The sequence below is a fragment of the Mirounga angustirostris genome, unplaced genomic scaffold (genome assembly GCF_029215605.1).
Source record: "Mirounga angustirostris isolate CCGP_5_RB_7025 unplaced genomic scaffold, mMirAng1.0.hap1 SCAF_4, whole genome shotgun sequence".
Taxonomy (NCBI): Eukaryota; Metazoa; Chordata; class Mammalia; order Carnivora; family Phocidae; genus Mirounga; species Mirounga angustirostris.
Genome location: NW_026991712.1, coordinates 159645860 through 159666700, shown reverse-complemented (window position 1 = coordinate 159666700; position 20841 = coordinate 159645860). Strand labels below are relative to the sequence as shown.

General features: G+C 54.6%; 1 protein-coding gene across 2 annotated transcripts in view; it reads right to left on the bottom strand.

Moving 5' to 3' along the window:
• BMP8B (bone morphogenetic protein 8b) overlaps nt 1-17146 on the bottom strand; it is a 33960-nt gene extending 16814 nt beyond the window's left edge. The window contains exons 1-3 of one of the 2 annotated variants that reach the window (XM_064589391.1): nt 15859-17146; nt 584-750; nt 5-122 (exon numbers count right to left, since the gene is read on the bottom strand). In XM_064589391.1, coding sequence (XP_064445461.1) covers nt 5-122; nt 584-750; nt 15859-16192 — 619 coding nt within the window. In that variant the 5' untranslated portion in view covers nt 16193-17146. Of the gene's footprint in view, nt 1-4; nt 154-560; nt 751-15858 lie in introns of both variants that reach the window. The other variant, XM_064589390.1, reaches the window with a different exon arrangement.
• Between the last annotated feature and the right edge of the window lie 3695 nt (nt 17147-20841).

Here is a 20841-nt window from a genome sequence, read left to right as displayed (position 1 = left end):
TTACCGTCTTCAGTCTCCACATAGAGGCGGAGCCCCAGGTCCTTGTTCCGGCTCAACAACAAGCGGTCACTGGCCGTTGTCACGTCCAGCACCAGCCAGCCCTCGTCCCCAGCTCGGAGCGTCTGAAGATCCAAAAAGAACAAGTCAGACTCCCTGTGGACACGAAAAAACAATTAACTGAGGGCCGGCACAGCTGCCTTTGTTTCCAGTGCCCGCCTGGGGGAGCACGCGTGGGGCACCTACCCCGCCTGGCTCAGCCTGGGCGCACCGCGTGCCTTCTCTCACTGTATCTACTGTACGAAGGTGTTACTGTGCCCAGTACAGATGTGGAAACTGAGGCTCGGGGGCTCAGTGACCCGCCCAAGGTCCCACAGCCAGGACAGCAGGGCAGGGAGTGAGGCAGAACCGATGCTGGGCCTCTCCCCACAGTGACACGAGGCCTCGGCCAAGTATCCTTCTGCCTCTGAGGGTGTGCTCCCCAGGGAGCTCCCCTTCTGTCCTCTGGGAAGTGTCCCCTCCCCGGCCAGGCTTCCTCGGGGGGTGGGGTGCAGGGCAGGCACCTGTTGGACTGCTCCCTGACCACCTGGAACATGCTGACGTGCAGGGTCCTGTTGAGCAGGTGGGCGCTGGCCAGCTTGTAAATCCGGAACTCGGCGGCCGTGACTGCCTCGTCCTCCGGGATCTGGGTCAGGTCGAAGCGGAACTCCTTCCAGTGGGGCTCCTGGTGGCCCAGGGTGCAGTCACGCTCCACTGCAAGACAGAGTGGGGCTGCCGGTCACTTATGCTCTGGGCAGAACTGGGGGGAGCTGGGGGCCAAGGCACCTGGGTGGGGACGGCTCCATCCTCTGCAAAGGGGCTTGCGCCCAGGCTCTGTCTCCTGCGTGCTGAGAGGGCGCGGCGGGGCCATGTGCTGTGTCCGGCACAGGGCCCGGCACACCGTGGTGCCGGCAAGAGCAGCCTCCACTTCTGGCCCCCAAGCCCCAAACCCAGCCTGCCCCACCCATCCCCTGCTGGCTCTGGGACCTAAAGATGAGGCAGAGGGCAGGTCCCTCCTCTGGGAAGACTGACATCAGACCCAAGGCAGAAACGGGCCATGGGGGCGGGCAGGGGCAGAACCGAGTACAGTCTGAGGCCAGAGCTGTCCAGAGTCTGCCGATGTGTCTGCTCAGGAGCCTGGGGGAGAGGAAGCGTTTGCAGCTGACACTGGGGCTCGGCCTCAAGGGGTGAGAGTGGATGTGCCCCCACGTCAAGGGAGGACACTGCAGAGGAAGGGCCAGCCTGAACAAAGGCCTAGGGCTGAGGAACAGACGGCACAGGCAGGGGAAACAACAGCCATAAAGACAGCAAAAGGTGAAAGGATGGCAGGTCCTGTTTGGGGACAAGGTGAAGGAGCAAGGAGGTCAGAGGGAGACTTGGAAAGGAATAAGAGGGAGCAAGGTAGCAGTGACAGCGCCTGGTGACACCTGGTCAGGTCCCAGGGAAGCTGGACAATCCCGTGATGGGGTGCGATCTGAGCAGGCTTCCCAGGGGAGGTGCCACCTGAACTGGCCTTGAAGGAGGGGACAGAGTCCTCTGGGGCGGGGGGGAGAAGGTGGCGGGGAAGACATTCCAGGCAGAGGGGACCTCGGAGGCACAGGTGTGCAGTGCGGGGGCGTCCACAGATCAGCGCTGTGGGGGACTGGCGGTGAGTCTGGCTGTGGTCTGACTCTGGAGGGTGGAATTCCGGCCTAGGAGCGTGGGCTGTGCCTCTGGCCAGTGGGGTTCAGGGTTCTGGGCAGCAGAGGTACGATGTGGTTTTTGGGGGATGGAAGACAGGCGGAGGGGAAGGTGATGCACAGGCTGGAGGGGGAGCCGAGGCGGGCCGGTGGCCGGGCTGGTCTGTCTGGGCAGGAGGCTGGGGTGGCCGATCAATCCCACATTTCCCCCGCTGCCCGGAAACGCCCAGAACAGTATATTTAGTACTGTCTCACTTTAGCCTCCTGTCACTTTCAAACGCCGCAAATCTGTGTTTCCGAAAACAGGGGCAGGAGCCGCCCAGCACCTTCCCCAAAACCCAACACTGAGATTTTAATTACATGTCTGTGAGTCTTTTTAAAAACCCTCTCTGGCTACTGGGCTCAGTGACCACAAGTCACCAGGCTGGTGGCGGAGGCGGATGTGGGGAGCGCTTCCTGTCCTCGCAGTGGGGACCGGGTCCAGCGAGGGACAGGCCAACAGCTGGGCTGGGTGGGGCCGGTGGACACACACGCTCACAGGAGGTGGGCTTTTCCTCCCCAGACCGCGCGGGAGAAATAGAACGTCCACGCGCCGACCAGGCGCCGGACACGCAGCGCATGCGCAGCCGGGAGCCAGGCTGCTTGGGAGGCAGCGTCGCCAGGGGGAGCCGTGTCCTCCCGCGCACGCGCAGGGATCGTGTGGAGCGGGCTCTGTCCCCGCACCCGGGGACGCGTGCCATGAATACTGACACACACGTCCCCTCCTCCCTACAGACACACTCCCACTCCCACACGCACAGCTTTGGTGACAATTTCTGTGGATTCAGGGGCCGCACAGACCACCTCTGTTCCGTGGCCGTGTAAGAATCCCGGACGTGCAGGACGCCATAGGTCTAGGCTGGTGGCTGTGACAGGGTTTGGCCCAGGGCGTGAAGAAGGGTGGCTGAGGGCATCGAACACGGATCCGCACACACGGATCTGCTCCCAAGGCTGCGGGGCTGACGGGCCGGTCGTGGGGCCGCGGGCAATCTCTGCCTGCAGGCCTGCCGCTGATTTCCTGTCCGATCTGGGGGCCGAGGGAACAACCCACGAACCCGCCATCTCCACGGGAGGACCACGCTCTGCGGCCTCCCTCCCTTGCTGACCTGGGGGGCCCACGTGCGTGCGGTTCAGGAGAGCCCTGTGCACCTGAACTGACCCCGGGTCCCAGCTTTCCCCCTGTGGGTGTGAACTCGATGAACCACCCAGTAGCTCAGCACAGCAAACTGCCCACCCTGCTGTTCCAGGCAAGCACTAGAAGGTGAGACACTGTTAGGAAAGTGATGCTTTTCATCAGAAATTAGTGATATTTCCTGCAGTGTGGAACTGAGTAAAGAAAGCTCCTTCATCTGAGGTCAGTTTTGGGAGGATGGAAGAGGTAACCTAAAGATTTGCCCTCTTTTCAGTGGTTGTTGCTCTGAGTTAGGAGAAAGATGTTCTAAAAGTTGATGTTCTGGGAAAGCATTTTCTGGCACCTCTATGTCCTCCTTGTTAACCAAGTGAAGGCCAAGCCTACTTTAGCCAAAAAGGCAGCTCAGGGCAGCACAGGGAGCTGTGGCAGTGGTCAGGCCAGACCCTGCACCAACCAGGTACGTACTTACCTCGGCCTCATCTCCTCTGGGGAGTCAGGGTGCGGTCCAGCTTTCCTCACAGGGCCATGGAAGGGCTTTGTAAACAGCCAGGCAATGGACTGGGAGGAGTAGCCATTCAACATGAGTTCTGGAGGAGCCTGACTTGCAATCTCCCTACATTGTGCCAAGATGTGATGCCCTCAGAAGGCCATGTCAGAAATTTCAAAGCCATGGGGAGATTTGGAATGATCTTTTTCTAAATAAATGTATTACTTTGCTCATTTAATTTTCATTAGTTTATCAAGTTCAATTTATAAACAAATATATTAAGTTCTTACTATATCTGAGACTGTTCTGATGGAGTTTATGGTCTAATGAGGGAGACACAATATGAACACTACCACCAACAAAACAAGTAAGACAGGGATGCTGTTTACACTGAGAGTGGAATATGGAGGGTTATGGGCTCAAAAGTAATAGGGGAGAGGGTACTTTATAGGGTGCTCAGTATGGCCTTTGAGAAATAGGTGAGAGCAAACAAGAACATTCTCCCACATCACTGGTAGGAATGTGTTGGAAAGGAATTTGGCAATATCCTTTTGCAGTACCCTCGCAAAATTACATATGAACTTACTCTTTAACACAACAACCCCAAAGATACACTGGCAAAATATGAAGGGCCCCACACAAAGTATTCACTGGGCATAGGTAACAGACAAAGAAAGCTACACCTGGCTCAATAGGCACTTCTAAATATTTATTTTCTACATAATTATAAAAGCTGCCAAAAACAATCAAATACTGAACCACCTTCTGTCTGGGGAAGAAGCAAACGAATTTACTTTCTGAATCACCATAATGTGGCTTCCGGAACAAGAAACAATCGTGAATCACCAACGTGTGCTAATAGGACTCTCAGCCTTCTCCTCCTGTCCTATAAACCAACCTCCAGATCCCATGTTTGGGAAAGGCCCACTGTGGGGAGGTGGTGGCCTCCACCTTCAGTGACCACCATCCACATTCTACCTTTCTGTCTCTGAGGCCCTGCACCACTCACAGGCTAAATCTCCAGATGCCACACCCTGAGTCCACCAGTCCTACACCAACAAAAGCTTTGGCTATTTTTGTGCCCTGGACAAAATTTAGAATCACTCAGAAGACCTAAATCTGTCTTGTTTCTGACCAAAAGTAAGCCACCCAGAGTGGCTATTAAGAGAATAGAATCTTCTGTCTGCCCTCAAACCCTTTCCCAGCCCCGTAGGGCCCCCAGGAGGAGCCCAAGCACTGGTTCCAGTTCCCCCTGAGCTGGCCAGGCCCAACCTCATGGCCTCCTGGGCCTTTTGGCTGCAAACGCCTCTCCCCTCCTCCGGACGCCCTCCCAAAGCACCCTCTCCTGAGTTGCCCCCATCCCACCATATCTAAAGGCTACTTTCCTCTTAGTCCAGCTCTCACCTGCTGGCCTCTCCCTTTCTCCTGTCCCAGGGGTCCCCATCTCTGGTTAGTGTGCCCCTCTGGATGGTGAGCAATTGAGGACAGGACCGTACCATGCGGGGCAGAAACAGGAGGCTCTCAGTGGACTGTTGTTGAGCTCCTTTTGTTCTGGGCGCCCAGAGAGGGGATGTGTCTGCAGGTTCTTCCCAAGCTCCCCAGGACAGTGGGGCAGCCTGCTGGTCTGGGAGTGGCTTCCACAGCACAGCGGGTCTCCACCAGAAGCCCTCACATTTTCACTTTGCTGTGGGACTGGCCCCCTTTCACGGCCAGGCTGCTGAGGTGGAGGGCAGGCTCCCCAACATCCCAGAGGCAGAGGCACTGGTCCCATCCAGCTAGTCCTGCTAGTGACAAGGCTGAGGGGCCCCCTTCAGACCTAAAGCAAGACCCCGGTCTCCATGGCTGGTGTGTGCCCAGGGAGGAGCTACAAAAACGATCACCTACCAATTCTGCATCTGAAGGGCTTCTCCCTCCCACCCAGAAATCTCAGTGCTGCCCAGAGGAGGCCAAGGCTTCATTTCTAAGGTATTTTTAGTTGGTTTTCATTACTGACTTTTTTCAAGAGCTGCTTCCATAAATGGCTCTGCACTCATGATTGCCAGTCCAGGCCTCAGATGGCTCTAGACCCCAAATTAAAAGGGAACACCCGCACACTCCACCACATCAAGTCGGTCAAGGCCAAAAATAGATCCAAGGAGATTGAGCAAGGATATGATTCCCCAGTGCAATTCCGGGGAAAGAACTGAACGGTGGGAGTTTTCCAGAAAGATGTGGTCACAGTGACACATCCCTCTCTCCTGTGGGGAATGGGTTCCCATGAGGAGGTGGATTGGGTGTACCTCCCTGTCCTGGGCCTCAGCACTGGAGGAGCCCCCATGAGTGGGCAGGGGTGGGCACATTCTTTGGTCAGAGCAGAAAGGCCTTCAGGGCAAACCTGAATAGATGGGGAAACTGAGGCTCAGAGGGGCAAAGACTTGCCAGGGGTCACGTGTCAGGTTAGGGCCCTTTCAGTGGACCTTTAGACTTGATGGTGTGACATGAGTGGCCCTAGATTCCCTCTAGGTGGCGATATTGGGATGGGGGGGTCACCTGTTAATGAGGTTCTCCTATCAATGCCCCCCCCCTTCAGAATGCCTGCTGAAGCCATCTTCCTCCAGGCAGGGCCCTGGGAGGACTAGAGGTCCCAGGGAAGCCTCCAGGGAGATGCTCACCCATGGTGGGCCTCCACAAAGACAGGGAGGGCAGGCCCTGCTCTGCCCCAGCTGACCAGGCCCAGGCCCCCGCCCCTGCTCTCAGCCCCTGCCTCCCCGCTGTGTTCCTCCTCCCTTCACTTTGCTGGTCTGCCCTGTGCACCTGCCACACAGGGCCTGGGGAGCACAGTGGGAGGGGGGATGCCAGGAAGAGTCAGATCTGGCCCCTGTTCTCAGGTCGTTCATGGTTTCTCAGGGAGCAGGAGAAAGAGGGGCAAGACATGGCTCTGAATGAGGCAGGCAGAAAGTGACTCAAATCATAAGAGAAATACATTGGATGGGGGATGAGGGCTCTAATCGTGGAGGGTGCCATGGGGAGAAGGGGTCAGAGAACACTTTTCTAGAAAATATATTTGAAAGTGGTGGGAGAATTTTGATAAGCAGAAATGGAAGAGAGTATTCGAGGCAAAGGTACAGGGGTGGGAAATAACGTGCCAGCTCCCATTTTTTAAGCACCAAACTGTGTCAGGCATCACACTGGGCATGTTACACACACCATTTATTAATGCTTACCTAACTCTATTAGTCATCTATTGCTATTTGTAACACAGTAACCCTAATGTAGCAGCTTAGAACAAGACACATTTATTATTTCACATATTTCTGAGGGTCACGAATCTAGGCACTCAGCGGGGTCGGTATGGCTCAGGGTCCCTCATGAGGTGAGAGTCAAGTTGCTCACTGGGATGAACAAATCTACTTCTAAGCTCACTTATGTGGCTGCTGGTGGCAGGCTTCTGTTCCTCACTATGTTGGCCTCTCCCTGGGGTAGCTCATGGCATTCACAGCATGACTTACCCCGGAATTAGCAGTCTGGCAGTGGTGTGGAGAGTGGCCGGGTGTAGGACCCAAGATGGAAGCTGCAGTCTTTTAAAACCTAATCTCAGAAGTGACATATCATCACTACTGTCATGTTCTATTGGTCACACAGAACAGCACTGGCACAGTGTGGAAGGGACCTACACAAGGGCATGAATACCAGGAGGCAGGATCACTGAGAACCAGGCTGGAAGACACAACAACTCAGTGGAAGAGGCATTATTCACCCCATTTTATAGATGAAAACACGGATGATTAGGGAAGGTAACTGATTTCCATGAGTTCACAGGAGCACCCAAGGTGGGATGAGAGTCTAGGTATGTCTGACTCCAAAGTGTGTATTTTCCCCTCATTCACAGCCTCACCACACTGGGGACATGTCAAGGGAACACCATGTGGTTCAGCTGGACTTGAACACTGGACACGGAGTACAAGACTCGAGGAACTTGAATGCTGGCATGAAGGGACACACAGAAGGAATCAGAGCAGGGAAGTGTCTTGAGTGGATTTTCACTTGAGGCACTGGAGTTCCAACACACGCCGAGAGCTTTTTCACCTCTGTGCCTCCCCTCCGCCTAAACATCTCCTCCCACCTCCTTCTGACCAAATTCTACCCTTCTTCAAGGTCCAGCATGAATATTACCTCCTGCCAAGGCTTCTCAGTCCTCCATCCAGGAGCCCCTTCCTCCTCTTCTTCTGGCCTTGTTTGTCTCCCACAAAATGAGAGGAAGACCTCGTCTGTCTTCTGCTATACTGAACCGTCCTCCTCCTGTTTGTCGAATGGGTGAGTGGCCATTCCTCCTGCTTTGCCATAATTTACACTGAGTTCTCAGAGTTGGGCCTATCTTTCCCACTATAATGAGCAGAACTTGGGCTGGGGCTGTACTTTGGAATAGGCCTCAGGATAACTAGGAAGGGGAACAGCACACAGTGGGTTCCTAGTAGTGTTTGTTAAGGAATGGCCACAGACCCAGCAATCCACCTTTCTCCGTACCCAGGTCTTGTGGTCTTCGGCTTCCCCAGAACCCCTACTGTATCCAGAGCCCTTGGCTGCTCAGAATAAAAGGTCGCTGCTCAGGGCACAGAGCCAGCAGCTGAAGGAAATTACCGGGTTTTACTTCTGGTCTTGTTACTAACTAGCTGGCCTTGGGCTAAAAACAGACAAAGCTAACATTTATGGAGCATTTACCAGGCACTGCTTTAGCACTCATTTAATACAGCAATCCTATGAGACAGGAACTATTATCTCTCCCATTTTACAGATGAGGAAACCAAGGCACAGAGCATTACATAATTTACACAAAAATCATATAAAAAATCGTATCTTAGGTCAGGCTTCCTGAGCAAAAGTCTCTGAGTCAGGAGGTTTGGTGGAGAGTACTCTCTGTAGGGAATGGAGGGAGCAGGACTGAGTGCAGCTGAACAGTGATGCGACCCCACAAAGTCTTCAGCCCATTCCACCTGCACAGGGAGCTCTGGGGCTGGGGGCCATTCAGAGCTGTCCCTCCTTGAGACAAGGGGGCTGGACGCTTATACCCCCATAAACCAGTCGTTAAATGTGGGGTGCTGCCAAGGAGTGTGGCTAACCTGGCGTGAGCAGCTCCTGTGCACTAGCTGATGGGCACCTAGAGAAGGGCTCGGCATTCAGCAGCCCATCCCCCAGGTGGCTCACTCCTGAAGAGAAGACGTGGGGAACACCACAGCAGCCACCACAAACGGCAAGCGGCAGAACGGGGATCTGAACCCAGGCAGCCCGATGCTGAAATGGTGCTCCTTCCCACTCAGCTGCAGGTCCCGAAGTCGGTGGTCAGGCTGGGCAGAGAGGATGCGGATCGACACAGCAGGCCCTTCCCGCGTAAGGCCGGCTGCTCTTACTGAGCACTGCCAGGCACCTGCTAAGTGTTTAAATGCCTTAACCTATTTAAGTGTTGCAATACGACACAGGTACATTATCCCGATGTTAAAGGTGAGGAAACTGAGCTGTGGGGACTCTTAGTAACCTGTTCAACATCTCACAGCTCTCGAGCGGCAGCCCAGCATCGAAACCCGGTGTGTCCTCCTCCAAAATAACCCACCACTCTGGCCTCCCAGCTGCAGGGCCGAGCCTCCTCACTGCTGTGATCCACTTTTCACATCTGCCCCTGTGGATCTGGGGACCCAGGAACGGGGCCAGTCACTTATACTCCCTGAGACTCCATTTCCTCCCCTGCCAGCTGGGGGTGGTAGTAGTTATTTACCCCCGAAGGGTAAGAAAACACTGAGGGGATGGATGTGGGGAAGGAGGCAGTTATCAGGGATTCACAGGGGACACCATCCTGGTGGACCGAAAGGGTTTTAGAGAAAGGAGAACCACCTTCAACTCTTGGAAAGAGAAACCTTTGAAAACCAACAAAATGCAAAAGTGACCTGTGAAATGAAGACAATATTTACAAACCACATATCCGATAAGGAGCTAATATCCAAAATAGATAAGGAACTCATACAACTCAATAGCAAAAAAAAAAAAAAAAAAAAATCCAATTTAAAAATGGGCAGAGAGGGGCGCCTGGGTGGCTCAGTCAGTTAAACATCTGCCTTTGGCTCAGGCCATGATCCCAGGGTCAGGGGATGGAGTCCCTGCTCGGTGGGGAGTCTGCTTCTCCCTTGCCCTCTGCCTGCCACTCCCCCTGCTTGTGCTCTCTCTCAAATAAATAAATTTTTAAAAAATCTTTAAAAATGGGCAGAGGAACTTAATAGACATTCTTCCAAAGAAGACATACAAATGGCCAACAGACAGATGAAAAGGTGCTCAACATCACTCATCATCAGAGACATGCAAATCAAAACCACAATAAGCTATACCTCACACCTGTAGAATGGCTATCATCAAGAAGACAAGAGATAACAAGTGTTGGTGAGGATGTGGAGAAAAGGGTACACTTATCCACTGTTGGTAAGAATGTAAATTGGTGCTGCCACTGTGGAAATCATTATGGAGGTTCCTTGAAAAACTGAAAACAGAACTACCATATGATCCAGCGAGCATACTTCTGAGAATAGATCCAAAGGAAATAAAAACAGGATCCCGAAGAGATCTCTGCACTCCCATGTTCACTGCACATTATTCACAACAGCCACAATATGGAAACAATCTAAGTGTCCATCAACAGATACGTGGACAAAAAAGATGCAGTATGTACATATGATAGAGTATTATTCAGTCGTGAAAAAGAAGGCAATCGTGTCATTTGTCACAACATGGGCTGGACTTTGAGGGCATTATGCAAAGTGAAATAAGTCAGACAGAACGACAAATACTGCATGGTGAAATCATGCTATGCTAAGTGAAATCTTAAAAAAAAAAAAAAGTCAGAATCATAGAGATAGAGAGTAGAAAAGCAGGTGCCATAGGTGCCAGGGGCTGGGGGGTGGGGATGTAGCAGGAGATTGGTAAAAGGGTACAAACTTTCAGCTATAAGATGAATAAGGTCTGAGGACCTAATGTAAAATATAAGGACTAGAGTGATAACACAGTAGTGCATAACTGAAATCTGTGAGGTGATGGATGTGGTAATTAACTAGCTGGGGAGAATCCTGTAACAATGCCTATGTGTATCAGGTCACCACATAGTACACTGTAGATATCTAATAATTTTATATGTCAATTATACATCAATAAAGCTAAATTAATTTTTAATAAGAGATGCCACCTTTGGGCATATGGTCACAATAGCTTTTAAGATGGACAAAGGATTTACTGTTAAATGAAAGATGAAGTAGCAAGACAGTAGGCATTTATGTCCCATTTTGCAAAAAAAAAATAATAAGGGTGCCTGGGTGGCTCAGTCGTTAAGCGTCTGCCTTTGGTTCAGGTCGTGATCCCAGACTCCTGGGATCGAGCCCCGCATCGGGCTCCCTGCTCTGCTTCTCCTTCTCCCACTCCCCCTGCTTGTGTTTCCTCTCTTGCTGTGTCTCTCTATGTCAAATAAATAAATAAAATCTTTTTTAAAAATAACAATAATAATAATAAAATATTAGTATCTGTATTGATAAAATGTCAGGGCTGGCTGGGGAGACTACACCAAAGGATTAAAATGCTGGTTTTCTCTGAAATGGAGAGAGGGTTACAAGGGGCTTCCATATTATATGTTTCTGAACATATGGTCTGATTTTCTATAATGAAATTCTACAATGAATCTATACGATATGAATTTTTTACAATGAACATTCATGAGTTCTATAAAATCCCCAAATAAAGATATTTTTAAAATGAGATTCTCAGTTTACAACATACAATCAAGACCGTCCAATTCAGCAACACTTAATGCACCTAATGATGGGCCAGGCCCTCACCTGAGTGGAGAGGCAGCTTCTATATAGAAGAGCAGAGGAGACAGGGAGCGAACCTGCTGGGTGGCCTTGGGAAAATCACCTAACTTCTCTGAGCTTCACTCTCCTCTTTTCAAAACACAGATGTGACCATAACTGTGATGCAAATGAAGGCACAGACCTAGAGGTTCTGGGCACGTGCTCCTCACCAGGAACCATCTCACACGGTCCCTGAACAGCCCCGCTGGGTGGGTACCCTGAGTGCCTCCATTTTACAGAGGAAGAAACTGTGGCTCCTGGAGGTGACCTGGAAGGCCCGGATCACACTCACAGCAGGCGGCGGCATCAAGATGCAGATTCTGTCTGAGTCCCAGGTCAGAACCCCCCACCTAGGTCCGCTCTGCCCTCCCCTTGTCCCTCTGCTCCTGGCTTCCAGATAGGGGGTGTCACCGTCTAGACCACTCGACAACCATCTCTGTGGTTTACGCATTTACTATTTGTTCCCCCCAGAAGGCCGGTTCCACGAGGAGGGACTTGGTTAGGCTCACTGGCACATCCCAGTAACTAGGACCGTGCCTGGCACGGAGCAGCTACCACAAAACTATTTGTTGAGCGAATTCATGAAAAGTGAAAGAATTCCCTAGTAAAGAACCGAAGAGGGACACCTGGATGGCTCAGTCCGTTGAGTGTCTGCCTTCGGCTCAGGTCATGATCCCAGGGTCCTGGGATGGAGCCCCACATCAGCTCCTTGCTCAGCGGGGAGCCTGCTTCTCCTTCTGCCCGCTCTGCCTGCCGCTCTCCCTGCTTGTGCTCACTCGCTCTCTCTGACAAATAAACTCTTTAAAAACAAAAAAAATTCTTTTTAAATAGAGAAAAAAAAAAAAGAACGAAAGTCACCCTGGGGTCATGGAGACCAAGCATTGCCCCTTCAAGGTCACAGGGCTGAGGAGGACGTGCACCAGGTCCCTCATTTCCACTAAGCCCTGCCGCTCCCCAGTCCAACACCTCAGCTCAATAGCCCCGTCCTCGGCTGCCCGAGGCTCGGGAGTAAGTCTGGTCAGAGAAGGGTCGGGATAACAGTGAAGACGGCTCCGTGCATTTCTGGCTAGACCTCTGCCTTCAGGGCTGTTTGTGCCTCCGTTTCTGAACCGGGAACACGGCACCTGCTGTCCCTCTGACTCAAGGTGGAGAAGGACCAGGAGGAATACGCAGAGCTCGCCCTTCCTGCCTCATTCCTCCCTCACCACTGGCTGGGCCGGCCCGAGGTGCCCGAGGTACCCGAAGTACAGCCAGTCAGACCCACGCTCCAGCCCAGGGCAGGGGCTGGTGCTGTGAGGAGCTGTCCCCAACACAGGGCCACGGGGTCAGGGCTGAGAGGCCCCTCGTTTTCTGACACATCGCTGTGGACTGGACGAGAAAACAGAGGCCCAGGGAGGGAAGGGAGGTGACTCCGGACAGGAAGGAATCCATGGCGGGTCCAGGCAGTATAAGAACGTGAGTGTTGCCTCCCAGCTCAGGGCTCTCCTCTCTGAGCACAGGAACACCCAGGACAGACCCCGTCTGCTCCACATGGGTACCGGCCCCCATTCCCGCGTCCTGACCAAGGGGAGCCAAGAGCATGCAGTCTGAGACTGACAGGCCAGGCAGGGGCCCCAGCTCTGACCACAGCCCCGGCCTCCCTACAGACACCGTCAGCCATGACACGGGCTTCCTCAAGCATCTGCTGGGGCACAGAGGCCTGACCGGCGGGCCGGAGACCTGTGACAGGCCCGCGGCCTCTGGGTCCCACCGGCTGCCGTGGGGGGTCAGGGGCCTGGCAGGCACCAGGTCTGGCTTCTCGGGAGCCAGATGAGGCCAGTAGGAGAGGTGGAGCAGGAGACACAGGTACCAGAGCCCGGGCGTGGGCGTGGATAGCTCAGCGACTCTACCATTAGACTCCGTGGTGGTTCAAGGGCCTGGGGCCTGGGCCTCCAAACAAGCAAAGAATCCTGCTAGGTGTCTAACTCCCCACCCCCCGCCCCCACAGCCTAGGTAATTACCAGTTAAAACCACTCAAACTGAAAGAGTTCTACTAGTGCAATTAGCACATCAGAATAAAGAAGGCCCTTCTGACAGCTGGCTGGGCCCGCCCACAGACTGGGCTTCCGCCGAACAAAGATCTGCCTGTTAATCCCACAGCGTCCGAGGCCTTAGATCTTAATGAAACACGCACAGACAACGTGGGAAGAAGCTGACATCTGGAATCCACAGGCCCTGGATGATGTCATGGATGTGCTGTGTGGCCCTGGGCTGGCCATTTAACCTCTCTGAGCCCATGAAAAGGGGGCTGGTAAAAGAGCTTACATGTTACTAGATGGATGAAACAAAGACTCTTCAGGCTATAGAACTTCAAGTGCTAGTTTTTATTCTAAAAATAGGTAAAGGGACGCCTGGGTGGCTCAGTTGGTTAAGCGGCTGCCTTCCGCTCAGGTCATGAACCCCGGATCCTAGGATCGAGTCCCACATGGGGCTCCCTGCTCAGCCGGGAGCCTGCTTCTCCCTCTGCCTGCTGTTCCCCTTGCTTGTGCTCGTGCTCTCTCTCTCTGACAAATAATCTTTTTAAAAAATTAAAAATAAATAAATACTAGAAATTGGTATAGACAACTTTTGGTTGGCTTTTAAAATCTGTTTCTGGGTTGCACATAAGAAGTGTGGGACATTCCCAACACACCCAGCCAAGGCTGGGCAGCTGCTGGGAGGGACTGGGGTCGGCAGGACCAGGCCAGGTGCACCTACAAGAAGGCTGACTTTCTGCTCCTCCCATCTATCAACCAATGACATAATAACCTTGACGATGCATTGATCTCTACGAGCCCCATTTTACAAGGAAGGATCTGTGACTCCAAGAAGGCAAGGGATTTGCCTAAGGTCACCCAGCAGAGGCAGGAGAGAAATCAGACTTGTCTGAGCTAAGGGTGCTGCTGGATTCACAATAGCTCCCACCAAGGCTGTGCACGCCTTGACCCAGGGGATGCTGGGGAAGCAGGACATTGGCTGGGCAGTGACTCACTCTAATGGATGTTGCCCTTAGGGACATTCTCAGGATGACTGTGTCCACAACCCCTCTTGGTTGTGAGCCCCAGGTCAGCTTGTCCTGAGGACAGGGCTCTAGCCTCAGTTCCACACATGGTCTCTTTTGTCCTGAGTCTCCCACCCTGCCCTTAACCAGGAAGGTGGCATTCAGAACCCACTGACCAAGTCCTATGCCTGGCACCCGGCTCTCAGCAGAGGTTAACAGCCACTTCCTGCTGCTCACTCCCCACCTCAGCCACCCACCAGCTGTGGGGTGTGGGGGACAGAGGTCTCCTTGGCTGTCCACTCCCCCTGCCCTAGTAGAGGAAGCAAATGGCTGAAAACCCCCAGAAAACCTGCTGTTGCTCCATCCCCTGGGTTTCTCTGCCTAAACCCCTCTGGAAGCTCTCTCCACCCTGAAAGCCTGCCCTCCTGACAGTAGCAATACCACCTCCTTGAGGACTGGATGTAGGGCCAAACAACCTGAGCCTGTCCTGATTGGGCCAGGGAGAGGCTGTGCTATCCTGGGCATGACACTGTCTCTCTGAGCTTCACTGTCCTCATCTGGGAGATGGGGAGGAGCATCATTTCTGTTCCCAGGGTTGTGCGGAGGGGTAAGGCTGTAGGTGAAGGGATGCTGGTGGCCTTGGCAAGGGTCCTGTCCCCACCTCAGCCTGAGCGGCAGTCCTTGAATGCCCAGATCCAGTCTGGTGTCTGCTCCAGCCCAGACCCCTGGCCCTCACTGGCCACAGACAGGAAGCAAAGCAGATAGGGGACATTCACGACTAGATTAAAGAGCATTTAGTAATGGGAAAGACATCTTTGAGTACTCTAACCACAAACGGCTCCACGACTTGGAGAAAAAAATTCTGCAGAAAGGAAAGGCTGGGCTTTGTGTGGAAGAATGACGAGGGTCCAAGCGGCGTACTGGGTCCTTCCACGGGCCTGGACACTCACTGCATGCCAGCCATGTCCCAGGTGCTAGGCCCAGGGTGACAAGATCAGGGACTGCCCCACTGAGCTCGGAGTCTACTCCTGCCCCGCCCGCTGCCCTGACAGCCACACCCTCACCTACAGGAATTGGGGCTCTGGCCAGGGAACAGGCAGCTGTGCACTCACGACACCTGGGTTCTCAGCTCCGGTCACTTTGATGATGTGACCGGGGCTTTCCACACTGAACTTTGTCCCTCTCTCCAGTACCGCCCTTATCACTGTGACAGCATCCGGTCCTGTTTACTCATCTGTCTCCCCAGGACCAGACGGTCTTCCTGGCACTGCCCGGTCCACCCGACATGAGATGATGATCCCTACCCTTGGGTGTGTTCGGGAGCGGGACGAATGCGCACATCCCTGCGACTCACATTCGCGCCTCTGCCCCTGCCGGTCGCCCAACCCACGAGGCCCACAGTCCTTGGACTTGGTGGCCCTGAGCTCCACACGTCCCACCCCTCTGTGGGGGCGTGGCCACGACCAGGGGGCACCTGTTCGCCGCAGGGGCGCACACTGGCCAAGCTGGTGCACGGGCCCCTGCCGCCCGTGCTGGGGCCCGGGGGCCCGTCCGCACCGAGGCCGCACGGTCACCGGCGCCCCGGACGCCCAGCCGGCGGCCGCACTCACCCATGTTGACGAAGCTCATGACCAGGTCGGCGCGGCCCGGGGGCCGCTCCGGGGGGCCGCCGTCCTCGTCGTCGGCGGCGGCCATGGCGTGGTACAGGTCCAGCATGAAGAGCGGCGCCGACGCGGGCAGTCGGGCGGCGGCGGGCGGCGCGCGGGGCCGGGGCCGCCCGGGCAGCCCCAGCACCGCCAGGATCTCGCGCTGCATGTCGCGGCGCTCGCGCGGGCCCAGGCGGCGGGCCGGGCAGCCGGCCGGGGGGCGCGGGCCGGGGCCGCCGCCGCTCAGCGCGCACAGCGCCAGGCCCACGAGCCACAGCGGCCCGGGACGCGCGGCCATGGCGGGCCGGGCGGGCGCTCAGCGGGCGCGCATCCGCTCCGCGGCCGAGCCGGGGCCGGGGCCGCCCCGACGGCGAGCGGCGGCCGAGGCTCGCGGTCGGCGGCTCGGGCGGGCTCGCCGGGGCCGCGGCGCTGTCTCAGCGCGTCTCCCGCGCCGCACCTGCTGGGCTCCCGGCGGCGTCGACGAGGCCTCCGGCGCCTCGCGGTAGGAGCTCCTTCGGGGCCCGGGGACAGGCGGCCAATCTGTCTGTGGCCGCCGTGCCGTCAGGCCGCTGCTGCCGAGGCCGGCTCGGAGGCAGGGGCGGCGGGCAAGTTCCCGTCCGCGCTGCAGGCGGCGCGGACCCGCGGGCGTCTCCTCAGTGGGACCTGCCGTCTGCGCCGCGCGCCCCGCCTCCGCCGCCCGTGGGGCCCGCGCGCCGCCGTCGGGCCCCGCCCCTTCCGGCTTCGACCAATGGGGGCGCGGGGCGGGGCCAAGGCCGCGGAACCGACGCCGCGGGAAGGGGCTGGGGATCTCGGTTGGTGTCGCGGGTGCTGGCGACCCCGAGATGTGAGCCGCTGTTGGGTGCTGGACGGCCGGGTGAGGGGTCCCTGTCCAGCCGTCGGAACTTCGGAGTCGTGCTAGGCTCCTCTCCCAGCCACTGGGGGCGTCGTCGGGCGAGCGAGGGGCCTCGGCCTGGGGACCCCAGGGTAGCGGCGCTGTCTGGGGAAGTCGGGGACCTGCACTGCGCGGGGCGCGTCCTCGAACCGTCTCGCCCGGGCGGGGATCCGGAGTCTCCGTCCCACCTGGGAGCCACCCGGCAGTCCCGCCTGGTGCGCATTGTGTCGCTCCGGGACCTGAAAGGCCTCAGTAGGGTCTAGAGGTAGGGGGGCACCGCAGGTGCCAGTCGCGCCCGGAGAGTGGGACGCGTTCCTCCGCCAGCCGCCGCCTCCGCAGTTCCTCCCTGGCCACCCAGCGCCTTCCCCGCTGTCCCCTTGCACGCGCTGTTGGGGGCTTCTCCTTCCCCGACACCTGCTCAGTCTCTGCTCCCGGGCGCCCACACACCTGGCTCCCGCGTGCTCGCGGCCCGCGCCCCAGGCGGGCTCCCCACACTGCCCGATGTTCCCGCGACCGCATCGTCACCGCAAGCTCTCGCTGTGCGGCCTGCGGCCCCCGGCGCTGATCCCGCCGCGCACGGGAGATGCGCACAGGCCTCCAGCCGGGCCAAGGAGCTCTGCGGCCCTTCCGGAGGGCCCGGGAAGCTCCCTTTGCGCGTCTTAATTGTCAGGGCCCCCAAGGGCTTGCAAGAGAAGGCTCTGCACGGAAACCCCTCCATTGACTCAGCCCCCTTCCGCACACTCCGCCCTTCCTGGGCGCCCTCTCGCTGCATTTATTCATTTACGGCTGAGGCGCTGCGCTGGGAGGAAGTGACACCTAGACTGAGCTCGGAAGGCTGGAAGGAATGGGCCTGGGATGACAGGAAAGGTCAGTGGGAGAAGAATGTACCAGGCAGAGGAAACTGCTGGTGTCGTGCGACTCCAGGGAGCGTAGTGCAGGTAGCACTCCGCACTTAGCTTGTGCCATGCGTGCTCTGCGTCACCGCTTTAATGCTCGCACATACAGGGTAGACGCCATTTCAACCCCTTCTTTTGACAGACGAGGAAACTGAGGCGCGCAGAGGTTAAGGACTTCCCCTGTCACAGAACAGTGGAGCTAGGCTTGGGCAGGTGAGTTCAGTGGAACCTGGACAACCTGGGGGGCAATGGCCTGGGTGAGGGTAAGGCTGAGGGCCTGGCAAAGGTTGGACCCAAAGGACCTTGCAGGAAGACTAGATGAGGGCCCTGGACAACAGATGGTTATGGGGCCCCAGTGTGGGTTCGCGATTAAATTTCAAAATAAATTAAGAAGTCCACCAAAATTAAGAATTCTTCATGATCACTTAAACTTTTAAAAAGTATCAAAACTGGAGTGCTTAGCTGGCTCAGTTGGTAGAGTGTGGGACTCTTGATCCCGGCTTGTGAGTTCAAGCCCCATGTTGGGTGTAGCGATTAGTTCAAAAAGTTTTTTAGGGGCGCCTGGTGGCTCAGTTAAATGTCTGCCTTCGGCTCAGTTCCTGATCCCAGGGTCCTGGGATCGAGCCCCGCATGGGGCTCCCTGCTCCGTGGGAAGCCTTCTTCTCCCTCTCCCACTCCCCCTGCTTGTGTTCCCTCTCTTGCTGTGTCTCTCTCTGTCAAATAAATAAAATCTTTAAAAAAAAAAATCTTTTAGAAATATCAGAACTTTGGGGCACCCGGGTGTCTCAGTTGGTTAAGTGTCTGCCTTTGGCTCAGGTCGTGATCCCAGGGTCCTGGGATCTAGCCAGGAGTCAGTCTCCCTTCTCAGCGGGAGAGTCTGCTTCTCCCCTTCCCTCTGCCTCTAACCCCTGCTCATGCTCTCTCTCGCTCGCTCGCTCACTCTCTCTCAAGTAAATAAATCTTTAAAACAAACCAAAAAATATCAGAACTTTTACATCAAATTTTAAATCTAAACAGTCATTTGTTGGGGCACCTGGCTGGCTCAGTCGGTAGAGCATGCAACTCTTAATCTTAGGGTCCTGAGTTCAAGCCCCATATTGGGTGTGGAGCCTACTGTACATAAATTAATAAACAAAGAAACAATCATTTGTTGGTGTCTTGGGCCCATGCTTAGTCTGCCTTTTACCCAACGGGTGAATTTCTACACTGTTTATAAGCCCCTTAAAGATGTTGCAGCTTAGCCACTGAAGATGCCCAAGACAGAGTCTGCTGCAGGGGCAAATACGGATTGGAGGGACGAAGATTAGAGTCAGGGCCCACAGTGGGAGGCAGGTACAGTAATGAGGGCGGGTGGACAATGACCATGATCCTTTTTGGTGACAGGGTGGAGGGTGGAGGAGAAAGCAGTTGAGGAGGCTGCATCCCCCGGGCTTGGTGACTGCATAGAGAGGCAGGGGCAGAGTCAAGGGGGCATCCCCGTGTCAGGCTTGTTCAGGGTCTCAATCTCCTGTCCTCTTCACTGTCCTTCTCTGGGCATCCCTCTGTACTCCCCTTGGAGTCCACACCACATCATCTGGAGCCTCAGGTCTAGCCTGTAATCCTCAGGTTGTGTATTGTACAACACTGGGCTTCCAGCTAGACTGTAAGCAGCCCAGTGTGGGCTGATTCTTAGAGCAGAAACCATTTATCTCCATTTAGGGTGAGCAGAGATAGCTGTGTTCTTTAAACAATGGGCCTCACATTCCCATAAACCTAAACATCAGGTTTTAGCCATTCCAAAGGGTGTCAGCCCACAACTCAGTTCAACAGCAACCACCATGGGCCGCTCCATCCTCTGCCCTGAACGAGAGATGAAGCCAACCAGTCCCTGCCCCCTAGTGGCCTGGGCCCCCAACCGGGGTGATAGTCAAGTGAACACAGTCTGTACAGAAGGCAGAACCGAAGCTGCGCTCCGAACCCCAGGGCTGGCAAAGCGCCTGGAAGGGCAGAGGACAAGGAGCTGGGACGTGGGGGTGGGGATGTGAGTGGAGTCCTAGAACTCAGAAACTGGAAGGGAACTGAGGTGGGAAGGTCTCTTGGAGAAAGTGGTGTCAAACAAGGGCTTTCCCCAGCCACCTGGTGCGCCGTGACCTTGGGCAGTTTCTGAACCTCTCAGGCTGTTGCTCACCTGTGAATGGGGTCACGACGGTGGGGTTGTAGACTGAGCACTTAGCACAGTGACTGGCCTATGGCAAGTAGTCAGTAAATGTTAGCTGTTGTTATTATTAAAATATTATTATTACACTATTCAAAGGACTAAAAAAATAACTTGCTTATTGTAGAAACTTTTGAAAATATAGAGAGGTAAAAAGGAGAACAAAAATCACCCAAACCCATATTCCTGAGAGAAATACTGGTTAATATGTGGTAGGTCTTTTTCTTATATACATCTGTATATTTTTAGTACAAAAAAACCCATAACCATGCTTGCCTTATTGATTTCATAATTTATTGCAATATTTCACCATGCCATTATTTATTTCACATATAGTATTTTATTGGTTTCATGATTTTTTATGATATGACTATCCTAATGTATTTAACCAGTCCATGTAATTGAATAATACGTTTCTTTTTTAATATTACATGCAATGCTGTTATGAACAATCTTGTTCATCACCCTCCATGATGATTTCCTTAGGATAAGTTTCTAGAGATAGAATATTTGGATCAAAGGGCATACTTGGTTTATAAGGTTTTTGCTACATATTGTCTGTTACCCAAATCGTATGACGGTGCCCATTTTCTTTCACCTTTGCCACTACCAGGTATTATTGTTAAACACATGAATCAGTATATCTCTGCTGATCCGACAAGTAAATACACCTCTCTGCTGTTGTAATTTGCACGTCGGGGGATTACTAACTGCTCTGTTCTTGAAACTCTCTCCTCCCTCGGCTCCCAGGACACCTGCTCTCCTGTTTCTTTCCTTCCTCAATTACTCCTTTCTGCCCATTCTTAAACACTGATGTTCCCCTGCTTCTGTCCACAGTCCTGTTCTCCCTCTTGGACTTTGAACCTGGTGATGATGAGCTCACCCACCTGAGACTTCATTGCCGTTACATGGTCATGCCTAACTCCAAATGTATGCCCTGCACAGACCCTCTCCTAAAACCAGGA